General features: G+C 34.4%; 1 protein-coding gene across 3 annotated transcripts in view; it reads right to left on the reverse strand.

Moving 5' to 3' along the window:
* Positions 1 to 13,860, reverse strand: part of TRAPPC8 (trafficking protein particle complex subunit 8) — an 87,375-nt gene that overhangs the window by 42,635 nt on the left and 30,880 nt on the right. For all 3 annotated transcript variants that reach the window (XM_024757948.1, XM_024757947.1, XM_024757949.1), the window contains 3 exons: positions 11,355 to 11,460; positions 4,865 to 4,996; positions 701 to 925 (listed from right to left, as the gene is read on the reverse strand). In XM_024757948.1, the coding sequence (XP_024613716.1) occupies positions 701 to 925; positions 4,865 to 4,996; positions 11,355 to 11,460 (463 nt within the window). The remainder of the gene's footprint in view (positions 1 to 700; positions 926 to 4,864; positions 4,997 to 11,354; positions 11,461 to 13,860) is intronic.

Below are 13,860 nucleotides of genomic sequence, written 5' to 3' on the forward strand. Positions count from 1 at the left end.
GTAATATTCCATTGTATATATGTAACACATCTTTATTTTTGTATGTTTTTTACCTGGACTCATTATAGCATCCTCTCTGCCAAAATTCTTACCCATATTATTTCAAATTAATAAAGTATAAAAGGGTAATTATATTTTGCAGGACAGATAAAATATTTACTATTCATGGACCCTGAGGAAAAAATTACAACTTTCCATTTCTCCACAAAACAATGCTTTAAAGTTACTATCCTCCTGTCTCAGTGAAATATTTTTTCTTCCTAATTATTAATTCTACTGCATTACATCAAATTAATCTATCTACCTCCCACATATCCGTATCTCCTTATCTTTCATAGGAAAAAGAGAGGAATGTACTTTCCAAATGGAGAGATAACCCAATATACTGTAAAACCAGTTATAATTCAAAAATACGTACTGAAGAAACAGTCCAGAAAGCTCATGGCATCTTTTTTTTTTAAGATTCCAAGTACAGATACAAATGTTTACTGGAATATTAAAATTCTCTTTTATGAGAACTGTGGAAAGGCAGCACAACTCAGATCTATGACCAAAAAGCCTAGCCTGCCATATTAAGACAGATAATTGCATATATTCTAATAAACTTATAAGACTCCTACTAGCTAGTACTGAATGTGCTTTTTGCTGAAAATAATGACATATATAATTTTAATATACACTCTTGAAAATAAGTGTTCACCTTGTAAACATAAAGATATTCTCTGAGGAAGGCCCCTTGTTGAGCAGCAGATTGTTTACTTTCATTGATTAAAATATGCCTAAAAGCAGACACAGCATTGTCCAGTTGCCTAAGAGTATAGGACTGACGTCCAATGGTGAAGTTAATGTGATCCTCTGCAAGAGACCAGCCTTTTCCTTTGTAAACTTGCATGGCTTGACAATAGCAGCGTAAAGCATGTTTCTTCTGTAAGAAAATATACAAAACAAAGTATTACAATCCAAATTTCTCTTGGAATGGAAAAAATACACACACACACACACACACACACACGAAACCAAGTAACTGGTAATTAGTTCTTCCTCTAACAGACACTGGGATGATGAGGAAAATGAAACTAACATTTATGAAAACCCCTTTGTAATTACTGCTAAAAACCAAGTGGTCCTCAAGCAAACAAGTAACTGCTCTGTCCAAGGGCAAGAAGTCTAAGGAGTCAGGGCTAATAATGACTTCATGAAAAACCATCTGGGAGTTTCCAGAGCGGTAGCACGTGGAGTCATGGATCAGTTAGAGACTGGCCGTTAGCTTGTAGCTGAGAGCTATCGTGTAAAGTCTAAATTTTGTCATGGTCGGCTCTCTACACCACCGCACTGGGCTGAACAGTAATGTGCATTCTAATACTGCATATATGAGTATATGGCATAAGTATGTAATTATATTCATTGGTCTTGTTTGTTTGGTAGTGATAGAGTTTGGCATCCTTTTCTTCTGCCCACCGCTGCATCCTGCCACACCCATGAGCAGATATTTGGCTTTAATTACATATCACTGCCACCCTCTGAACTCAGACAACCTCCATTCTAAAACTGGGATTTGGTACCAAGAAAAAGGCTTCTCTCCACCTAACCTTTTGCTTCAGACTAAATTCTTGTAACCACTCCCCTCTCCAGGGCAGATTTACAAATTCTGTACCACGTTTAACCAGAATTGTTCATTTTTTTAGGAAATGTTTTCTTGAAAAGAGATAAAGAAAGCAAATCAAAATCATCTGCCACTTGATAGCATGCAATAAGAACAGTCTCTCTTTTGTGATATTCTTACAAAGATACCCGATTTGAATCTCAGGATGAGGAAACATCAGATAAGCCTAAACTGAGGGACATTCTACAAAATAACTGGCCTATAATCGTTAAAAGTGTCAATATCATAAATGTCAAAGTATCCTTCTGAACAGGATCCTTCACTACAAAGGACATTTAGGGGGCAACTATCAAAACCTGAATGGCGTCTAAGGATTAGATAGTAGTACTGTATTAGTACTAAGTTCTTGATTTTCATTGTTTTATGGTAATACAGGAGAAAAAAATTTGTTTCTAAGAAACAGGAAATATGTCCTAAAGTACTGGGGGGTACTGGGGCACCAGGTACACAACTCTCAAATGGCTCAAGTAAACAAAAGTTTCTGAACTGTGCTTGTAACTTTTTTATAAGTTTGAGATTATTTCAAAATAATTTTTAAGTGATGTTTCTTTAAAAAACAAAAAACCCACTCTCCGTACTGCATTTAGTAAAGGAACACAGTTACTGAATCTTACAAACTGAGAGATAAAGAGAAACAAAGGTGTCTAGAAGTGTCACGCTCAAGTGCATTTTTTAGGATCTCTTGAAAAAGCATCTAAAGAGATTTAAGAGGTAACAAGGATTTAAAGTCTGCCTTTTGAAGTAAAAAATAGAAAGACTGTCCAGGGTATTCTGGGCACAAACACCTTCTCCAGCACTTTCTTAATTTTTTTTTTTTTTAACTGTATAAGTCTCTTATAATGTCAGTTCTCTAACTTTAAATACCTTATACGTGCTCATATTCTTAATGAAAAAATTGAATTATAAAAAATTTCTGGGGACAAGTAATTCAACATGAACTCACAGAGAGGACTGAGAAATGACATTACTATATATATATAATATCCTCTATGCTCCTCACTCATCCTTCCCAATACACACACCTGTTTTTAATGGAAATGTTATAAAAAGTTGGTGCGTCTCAGAAACAACCTGGCCTCAGTCAGAATTACGTGCCCTAGGCATGCCCTATCTTCCAAGGAAGATACTGTTCTTGACAAACTTCAAAGGGACATATATTTGCTTTTCCAATAGGTCTTCATTACCAGTTATATTTTCAAGTTTCTACTACTTGAGAAAGCAATTCCCTGGGTTCAAGGTATACAGAGTGGTCACAAAACAGCAACCTACCTTGGAATCATTAACTCCATGAGATAACTACAGTTAAAGATGATTATTAGGCCAGATAGCAAATGTATGTCAACCTACCACAATGTAGCCATTTTTAACTTGCTATGCATTTCCTAGAAACAATATGCCCTGTAGTTTTAGAAGGTAAATACAAGAGCCAATGACATCATAACCATAAATGAAACCATTCACAAAAGTGGAAAAAATGTGGAAAAAGGATAACTTATTTTTTTTTTTTTGCGGTACGCGGGCCTCTCACTGTTGTAGCCTCTCCCGCTGCAGAGCACAGCCTCCAGACGCGCAGGCTCAGTGGCCACGGCTCATGAGCCCAGCGGCTCCGCGGCACGTGGGATCTTCCCGGGCCAGGGCATGAACCCGTGTCCCCTGCATCGGCAGGCAGACTCTCAACCACTGCGCCACCAGGGAAGCCCAGGATAACTTATTTTTAATAAGAGACATAATCATTCCTAATGGGGCATATAATTATTCTTCTAAGGAAAGGAAACCACGTGCTTAACACATTTTGTAGATTTCTGAATAACACTTTTTAAGCAAAGATAAACAATGGAATAGCATGTTTCAGATGCATTTTATACTCACTATGGAAAAAAGCTGTGAAAAATCAGAGGTTTTTACCCCCACTTCAGAGCCTGAGAAATTCTAATACATGAAGTACATCAAATTATTATAAAGACTTTTAATTTTCTTTTTTTTTTTTTGCGTTACGCGGGCCTCTCGCTGTTGTGGCCTCTCCCATTGTGGAGCACAGGCTCCGGACGTGCAGGCTCAGCGGCCATGGCCCACGGGCCCAGCCGCTCCGCGGCACGTGGGATCCTCCCGGACCGGGGCACGAACCCGCGTTGCCTGCATCGGCAGGCAGACTCCCAACCACTGCGCCACCAGGGAAGCCCCAAGACTTTTAATTTTATAAATATTTTTACAGTTTTGTATTTAATATAAAGCAAGGTCACATATTTTCTAACTTGCCAGTTTCCAAAAATAGAGGGAGGAACCCAAATCTTGAAAAGTTCATGGCATTCTTACATGAAATTGAGAATAATTTTAGAACATCTTTATTTCTTTGTATCTTTGAAATAACATATAATTTACAACACTGGCATCGCAGACTTTGAAAAATGTATGTTCATAAAAATTCTTATTAACTAAATTCAAAAAAATCCTCACACTCCCTGACTAGATTAAAAAATTCCTTAAGAGACAAGACATATTAGTTTTACGGGTATAAGCTCAGCTCCTAGCAAAGTCCCTGGAATACAGAGATGATTACTCAACCCACACTTCTATCTATATTTACAGTAAACCACCATATCTCAACTGCTGTTACCACTCTAGAAAGTGGTAACTGCCTCTAAAAAGGTCCCTCCAGCTAACGCTTAAAAGGACAACTGGGGCCAGAGAATCTCTCTAAATTAATAAAGATCTTTTCCAACCCAACTGCTCCCAGGGACAAGAGACAGAAGATTTCTACCCATTAAATATTTAGTAAATACCATTAAGAGACATTCTGAGAGAAAACAGAAGACCAGAGTTGAAATAGGGAGGGTTTAATCGCCTTTAAGAAGAAGTAAAATTACTTAAGTGCAGTATATCTGGCCTTCACATATATGATTTAGTTTAACCTCACAAAAATTGGGGCAAAATTCCAAATTTTATAAATTAAAAAGAAAACGGAGGCTCAAAGACATAACTTTAAAAAGTCAAGTTGTGAGTACATCAAGATTTAAACTCAGATTTGTCTAAATCCAAATCTCATGTCCTTATCAATATAACACATTACCTTAGAACAAAATTTAATTCCATCTTTAGAACTTTAAATCAAAAAATTGACAAATAACATACCTCGATAAACTAAACAAATTATAACAAATTAAAATAAATAAATTATTTTCTTTTTAAAGCAAATGCACTCACCTGCCCTGCTTTACTAAACCGGTGACCTGCCAGTATCATATGAAACGCGTATTTTCTAACCATGGGACTCTTCATGTTTATAAAGCAATGTGCCGCCTGTTCCAAAAGAAGTGCGCTTCGAAGATCAGAATCCTATTGAATGTTAAAGAAAAAGAAGGTTAACGTCACAAAATTAAAAGTAAAGAAGTAATTAGTGAAAAAACATTTACTTTCTTAAAATAATATATAGCATACGCAATATTTAACTTAGGAGTATCAGAGGGCAGAGATCAAGAGACAATCCAGTCTTGATGATTCTTTCTTCCAATAAGCCAAATTTTTAAAAAGTCCAAAAAAGTCTCTATCATGAAATATTTTCTTTTGCTTTTCATAGAGCCAAATGTCTGGTTATGATATGCCCCATGTAATAAATCTGTGAAGAAATGCAATCTCTTTTCAAATGGCAAAAAAGAATATAAACTGGGAATTTAATACAGATATACTGATTTAAAGATAAACCAGAAAATGGAGTACAAAAAAAAATAGATTCACACTAATCTAATTTCTTCTGGAAACTGATCTGTGACATACAATAGTATACTTCCATCCATCCAAGAAAAAAGGAAAGATAGAATGTGTGTAGATCATGACATAATCTAATTTACTACTCTGTCCTCTATCAGGTTTTACTGTACTTAAAAGGAATTCTCAGTTTTTGCTCTAGTTCAAGAGGGTCAAAATGACTGATTTGCATTAAAAAGTCCAGAAGGCTTCCCCTTCAAAGATTATCACCTACTGTTAGCATATTAGTTAGTAAATGGTATAACTCAAATTAGTTTCCACTTCAACTGACTTACAACAGAGTCTACAAAGACCACATACTACATTTATAGCTTCACCCGTAAGGACAACCTTTCAAATGACAGAGCCATCGTCACTTTACAAATAACTGAGAAAGTACTGAAGGTTGCTGATCAAGCATCAACAACATTTTCACCAAACTTTCTCTAGTTTTTCAGCTGTTCTCAAGCTGAACTTACCATGCCCTTCCATGTGTTCTGCTGCCATTATTTTCCCCAGGGAAAGTTGAAAACAGAAAACATTGACTTTAAATGCAATAATTTCAACAAATTATAGTTACATCAAAAAGTGTTCATAGACCATTGATTATTGTAACTATCTCTGTAGCAATCATAAAATTATATTAGAGTGGAAAAAGATCTGAGGAGACACTCCAGAAAGCATTCAGTAAATGGTAGATATTATTAATCTATTTCATCTATTTAATCGATTTAATCTATTTCAACCCCCAACAAAAACTAAATGATCCGATGATTTTCTTAGTTAACTAAATCCAAAAGCTAGTGAGTGGGAAAATTAGGAATATACAATTAACAAGCAGTTCTTAACCAAGGGTTTGCATTGGAATTACCTGGGGAAGCTAGGGAGCTTACTTCTTTATTTTTTTAGGAAAATGTTTTCTTCTCAAAAAATTATTAAATACAGCCTCTTTTTTTTCCTTAAAGAATAAATGTTTGAAGAAAAAAAGTGAGTATCTTTCTTTCCCACCTCATTCCTCATCCAATTTGCCAGAGGTAACTACTATTACCAACATGGTGCTGGTTTGTGTCGTTTCTCTCTCTCCCTCCCTGTACTTATATGTTAAATACAACAGTTTTTTTAATACTCATACTTCCTTATACATAAATGGTATTATACAGAGTATTATCTTGCGTTTTAACTTAATATCATGGACTTCTTTCCAAAACATCTACATCTCTCATTTCTTTTAAAGCCACATTGTATTCCATTATATAAATGTAGCATAATTTATTAATACAGTCTCCAACTGATTGATTTAATACTGCCACATACTTTAATTACTACAAAAATGCTTCAATAAACATCTTTACAAAAAGATTTTTGGGTAACTATACAAATATTTTTATTAAACAAGTTTTTGGATGTAGAAGTGCTGAGTTAATGAAAGCTATGCATATACTTCAAATTCCAATTAATATAGCCAAACTGGTAAAAAAAAAAAAAAAAGGCATACCAGTAAAAATTCCCATAAGAGAACAAGAGTTCATTTTCCACTCAGCCAAAAATCATTTTTTTTTTAATTTTATCACTTTCATAAAAGAAAAATAACACTTTGTTTCTCAACATACATTTCTTTTATAGTAAGGCTGTTCATCTTCCATATGTTTATGTGTCTTTGTATTTTTTCTGTGAATTGCCTGTTTATGCCCGTTTGTGAATGGGTTTTTGTGATTATCTGGTTTGTAAGAGCCCTTTGTACACTTAATTAATATTAGGCCTCTGTCATATATTTGCAAATAGTATTTCCCAGTTTTGACATGAAAGAGTCTATTCTCTAGTAGTCAAACATACTATATCTTTGCTTCTATGGCTTCAAAATACTGTATCAAACTAAGAAAGAATGTTATCATTCCTAGATTTTAAAAAATGTTCTCCCATATATTCTTCCAGGTTGTTCATTTTTTCATATTATAACTTAATCAAGCTATAATTATCATGTAATGAATAAGACAGGAATCAGCTAGTTTGATGTCACAATACCATTCAGTGAATAACCTAACATTTCCCACTAATATGACAAAATGACAGCTAATTATATGTAGTATTTAAATTCTCATTCTATTCCATTACTCTGTCTATTCTTATTGTAAACAGCTTTAACTTCTAAAGCCTTATAATACATTTTAATATCTAGAACAGGTAGATTCCCTCTAATTACTTCTTCTATTTTTGAATTTTAGTTAGGTTTCTCAATAGAGTCAGTTTAAGTCCTATAAATTTCTGAAGTTTATTCTTAGCATGCACATGCACCCACACACACACACATACATGCACACACACAGCATAAAAACATTTTTTTAATTGCCTACAAAGCTTCATTAACCTGCAAAACCCGGATGGGCTGCAGTCCTGGACATTCTGAATAAAGTAAGGAATATACCCTAGATATCTTTGATGGTGTGTAAATGATTCTAATGTACAATTCAATTGAGAACCAGCACAGTAAACCCTCAGCATTCTGAACTTCAATTTGACTGACCAATTCAAGAGAGACCCGGAAGTCCACAGCATATATTAATTTAACTGAAGCAAAATTTGCCTCCTGCATCCAGTGAAACTGTTTGCTGAGAAAGAACTGATTTGCAGAGCTAAACACCCTGCACTCATATCTCACTGCAGCCTTTGTTCTTCGTTTAGGTCCTGTCTTACAGTGACACCTAAAGTAGAAAAAAAACACTGCTTTGAAACCAAAAAATGGCCCTGAAAAGAATGGTAACTGCCATCTGTGTTGATGGAAGAAAAATGGAAGAATTTCACAAAGTGATAATTTTATCCAGAAAGCAGAGGCTTTCTTTGAATGAGCTGAAGAATAAAATTTTATTTTAGTGTTAGTTCACATCCACGCTATGACAAGTCTATCATATATGCTCTATAAGGAACTAAGGAAAAAACCCCATGATACCACGTCAACAAGAACTCCAGCCTGTGAACTTTGCCCACAGCCAAGATATAATTTTAACAAAAGCTGAAAAGGCAACACTAACTTAAAATATGAAGATAAATATAAGGGAAAAAAATCATTGGAGGTAGAGGTTTCCATAAACACTTCCATTAAAAAAAGGCACCTGCTGCACAAACTTAACTGAATCAAATCTCAAGGATGGCATGGCACTAAGATTTTTTTTCTTTGCATAATTGTGAAATTAACAGGAAAGGTGCTAGCAGCTGAACAACTTACCACAGGAACAGTTCCTCCCAAGTTGGAGAAACTTATAAAAAACTGGTGCTATTACTATATCCTTGATAAGGTGATTTATTGTATTTAAATGGAGTAACAGACAAAAAGGGTTATATGACCAGAATAAATGTTCAACACAGAAATACAGACACAAGGAAGGGGAAAGCACCATGTTTTAAGCACCAAATTTAAACACTACCTATGTGCTACTAAATGTGACATGTTTCATCATTAAACTGGGTTTGCTCTGCCATGCTGAAAATCCCAGGGCATAATACAACAATAAGACCCACTTGCCCATAAACTTACAGTGCAAAAAATAAAGTCAAAGCACAACTCTTTTCATCACAGCTATCTTTTGCTATAATGGGATTAACGAAAATCTAGGAAAAACAATTCATGAATGTCAAGACTATGTAACTCAGTTCCCTACCCTCAGGATGAGTACATTTTTCATTTTAAACAGCCTTTCTAGTTAACAAAATTACAATAAATACAAATTATTAGTTAAAATTTAATAACCTTAGACATATTATGCCTAACAGTCTTTACTTTCAAGTTATCTCAAAGAAATATCTGACAGGTATAGTAGAAAAGGCCAGTGAAAATCACAATTTCTGGGGAAATATATCATTCACCCCCATCTGTCACCCCAAAGCAGTAAATGACAATGATAAATTTCCTAGAATTTCATGACAAAATAAATCATCCAGGTTTGAAAAAGAAAGGTAAAAACAAAGAGTTGGAAAGAAAAAGAATAATGAAAGAAAATAATAACGCTACAATGCAGATGGAAGAATTTGCTCTAAAGAAATTTTACTCCAAGCTCCTAAACCATAAATTCCTTTTACGTTCACTGATAACCCCTAGGTTGAAAAACTCAGCAACATATTCAAACCCAAGTTAAGATTATTTATTATAATACAGAATATCAACACACTCAAGAACCTATATTCAGCTCTAACAAATAGTTTCTGACAACTGTTCATACTGGTCAGTGTCCATGCAGTATCAATTATTAAATATTTTTAAAATCATCCCTTAGCCTACTTAGTTATAACTGACAGAAACCTTTTTAGAATAATTAATGGTTCAGTTCAACAAACATCTGTAAATCATATACCATGTGTCAAGCCCAGTGTTAGGCACTAGGGATAAAAATGTAGAAAGCAACCCAGTTTCCTATCCTCAAGAAGTTAACAGCTTAAATATAATTTCCAATATAATATGACAAGTCAGGTCTCACAGCATATATGAAAGGACAGGACAGAGACACTTAGAACAACCTGGGTACTACATACAAATATCTGAAGGATATGACTGATAATCAGGACTACTAAATTAAGGTGAAGAAAGAGGAAAAGGGCCAAAGTCCAAGAGAAGGACATTAAGGACATGAACCAGGACAGTAATAGGAGGGATTTTAAAAAGAGAAAGAGAGATAAGTAAAATATGTGAAGATATAAAAACATGTTTAAGAAGTTTAAAAACAAAAAATCCCCTGGGACTTCCCTGGTGGTCCAGTGGTTAAGAATCCGCCTTCCAATGCAGGGGACATGGGTTCGATCCCTGGTCAGGGAACTAAGATCTCACATGCTGTGGGGCAACTAAGCCCATGTGCCACAACTACTGAACCTGCGCACTCTAGAGCCCATACACCACAACTAGAGAGAAGCTTGCACACTGCAACAAAAGATCCACATGCCACAACGAAGATCCTGCATGCCACAACTAAGACCTGATGCAGCCTAATTAATTAATTGATTGATTAAAAATCCCCTAATTGTGTCACTGACAGTATAGAAGAATATAGGTACATCTCAAGTAGTTTTTGCCTTGAGCAAATAAGGAGCTGGCTGGTTATAATTTAAGATCAAGATCTATAAGGTAAGAAAGTAGAAGTTTAGTTATTGCTATGTTGACTCAAAGGTGCACTGGGAACACTCAAGTAGGTTAAGTCTAAAAGGCAGTTGGCCATTCAAATCTAAAGCTCAAGGAGACATCAGGGCTGGAGACAGATTTGAGAGTGAAAATCATAACTGTAAATAGATTACCTAAAACATGTATGAAGTAAAAAAGTACAACGGTCCAAGGATTAAAACCCTAGGGAACATTAATATAAACACAAAGGTGTTTGATTTTGCTTTTTCTGTTCTTGAGCATTCATCTAAAAAACATGTCTTTAACCACACTTACAAAGAATTACTGCCATTCTTTACAAGCCTATAGTCAATACAACTTAATGTCTGTTGGAAACCTTCAACAGCAACTATTTACATGAATTTCTTTTTCTCCCTTTTGAAATATTCATAATATAGATTTTAAAAATGCGTAAGATGATTTTTTAACAAGTTCATAGGAATGAAAACAAAATTAAAAATTCCTGAGTAATTACTTTTTAAAGTATCAATTTTATATTAGGAAAGATATATATGCATGTTGCCTTAAATATTGTTATCCATAAGTCAAAACTTAATTCATAGAAAACATACAGTGCATGTTTGTGGTTAATAATCACGCAGGCTTAAAATGTGTAAATAAAATAAATTCAGTTTACAAAATACTGCATTTAAAATTAATTCAGCAAATTACTAAAGTAGCCAGGTTATAAATTCCCAAAGAGAGATAACCCTCTAATTTTGTTTTGCATACCCTCTCAAGAAAAAAGAAACACTTAAAAAAATATATGAAACAATACTAATTAGAACAAATACGACACAGTTTTAGTACCTCACTGGTCAACCGTATTAGGAGAGCTGCAGCCTCTGAATATTTGCTTTGGCTTTTTAAGATTTCAGCACTAAGCAATACACATCTTTCAGCCAATACCATATTCCTAGAGAAAAAAAGGCAAGAAAAATATAATTAGCACTACAATAATATTTTAGTACATCATAGTAACCATGTGTTCAACAAAAGTTTCCAATTCTAGTTTTTAAGTAAAAAGAAATCCATGTCTTTGTTCTCTACTTACCAAAAAAGGTTAAAAAAAAAAACTTCAAAGAATTCTCGTAACTCATCAAAACTTTTTAGCATTGTATAATTTTGTAGTAAGACTAGAATACAAAGTCACATTTCCTGTATGAAAAAAGCTAGAACCCAACTCGTATCTCTGAATCAGCAGTTAGTTAACAAAACTTGCTTTCAGACATAAAGGAATACAAACATTTCACCCAGATTTCTTTTTCCTTCCTTATTGCAAACTCTGGTTATGTGTGTTTCATTTTACTGACTACTTTTAGGAATAATTAGGCATTTTCTCTCTGGTTAGTACCACTGAAATGTTTCACTTGGAGATAGCATGGAGCCAGTGTTGCCTGACTGTTACTGAGAAAAATCTTCTTTGTAAAAACACAAAATCAGTTGATTTTTCTTGTGGACAACTATCATCAAAAATCTAGAGTTAGATTATTTATTCTTCAAAATAATAAAAATAAATGAAAATATTTTTCACTGTGAAATTACAAGATGGAATCCTTTTGTTGAGAAATACAGTTGACCACTGAACAGTGCAGTCAAAAATATGCAGTTGGCCCTCAGTTCCACATCCATGGATTCAACCAACCGTGGATTGTGTAGTACTGTAGTATATATTTCTTGAAAAAAATTCATGTGTAAGTGGACCCACAGGACTTCCCTGGCGGTCCAGTGGTTATGACTCCACGTTTCCACTGCAGGGGGAACAGGTTCAATCCCTGGTTTGGGAACTAAGATCCCACATGCTGCACATCATGGCCAAAAAAAGAAATGGACCCACACAGTTCAAACCTATCCTGTTCAAGGGTCAACTGTAGCAGCAAAGTTTTTCTCATTTTACTTTCTAATTCTTATACAAAAATATACCACTTGACCTTAAAATTACAACCAAAGACTACTAACTTGAAGGTCATTCTGATCAGTGATATTTTAAAAATACATTTCACTACTTTCAAAATTACTGTAGTGATCTGCCATAAACTTTCTACAAATCATGATTTTTTTTAGAGGGTTGGTATTTATGAATATCTGAGAATGTTTTAATGAACACAAAAGACTAACTCCTCCTTGCCAGTACCTACTCACATACTACAATATGCTCAAATATGCTCAGTTCTTAAATCTTCTTAAGTAAACTTTACAAATCTTAACACAATTGTTTTATTTTTATCCTCAGCTATTTCCCCTTGTGATCAGCTATGAAGTCACAAGGCTACCAAGTTCAGGACTTTATATTAATTTGTTTATTAAAGCAAGATTTTAAAAAGTCATTTGTGTCAGGCAGTGGAATTACTAAAGATTCAAGTGTTTCTATGACACAATCCCTATCTTAATGCAGAAACTGACATAAAACAGATAATGAACAGGGTACCATTGATTTTTATTATGATTTGGGGAGATAAAGGAGGGAAGGGAAAGCTTCAAAAAAGAAATGTATAAATAGGATTGCATCAGTTAAAAAGTAGAGCCTGGCATTATAAGGGCATTACAAAAGTAATATTGTATATCCTGTACTTAAGAAAATTTATTTACATTTTAATATTTCTGAGACCAGGGAGTTTCTTAAAATGGATATGTATAACTAATGTAGTATTTTCTAATTTATCCCCAAATATCTATTAAATTGTTGATAAACCTTACCAATTATGGTAACTTAGAAAAAAGATTATAAGTTAAATGCATGTCAGTTAAGTATGTATTTAGAAAAAGCATATAGTCTGCTATGAACAGGAGGACAAAACTGGATTGCCACGGCTTATTTGGCTATCTGGGTCAATTGGTATTTTCACTTTTCTTTTGCACCACTCCGCGTGCATCTCTCCAAAAGCTCTGTGCTTCATGAAGACAAGGAAAATCTTTTCAGAGAAAGGACTTTACTGCTCTGGCTTCCTTAATGCCTCATTCTCATAGTTCTTCTACCTTTTGAATCTCACTTTTTCGGAATCCTTCAAAGGTTCCTCGTTCACAGAAGGCTGTTTCTCCTGTCAGAAACTCCAAATATATTCTCAAACAGATTATACAAAGTATTCTATACAAAGGGCAGGATTTGATACTGGCTCCACCATTTATTAACTGCATACCCTTGGGCAAGTTAAACTCTTTAAGTTTCAATCTCCTTGTCTATCAAATGGTATCCACCATTTCACAGGCTTGTTGTAAAGATTAAATGAGCATGTAAATTACCTTGGCATAGTGGTAAATGCTGAGCACTAAATAAATGTTAATCATTATTACTAGTGTTGTGTTGTAAACACATTGC

The sequence above is a fragment of the Neophocaena asiaeorientalis genome, unplaced genomic scaffold (assembly GCF_003031525.2).
Source record: "Neophocaena asiaeorientalis asiaeorientalis breed wild unplaced genomic scaffold, Neophocaena_asiaeorientalis_V1.1 scaffold126, whole genome shotgun sequence".
In the NCBI taxonomy this organism is placed as follows: domain Eukaryota; kingdom Metazoa; phylum Chordata; class Mammalia; order Artiodactyla; family Phocoenidae; genus Neophocaena; species Neophocaena asiaeorientalis.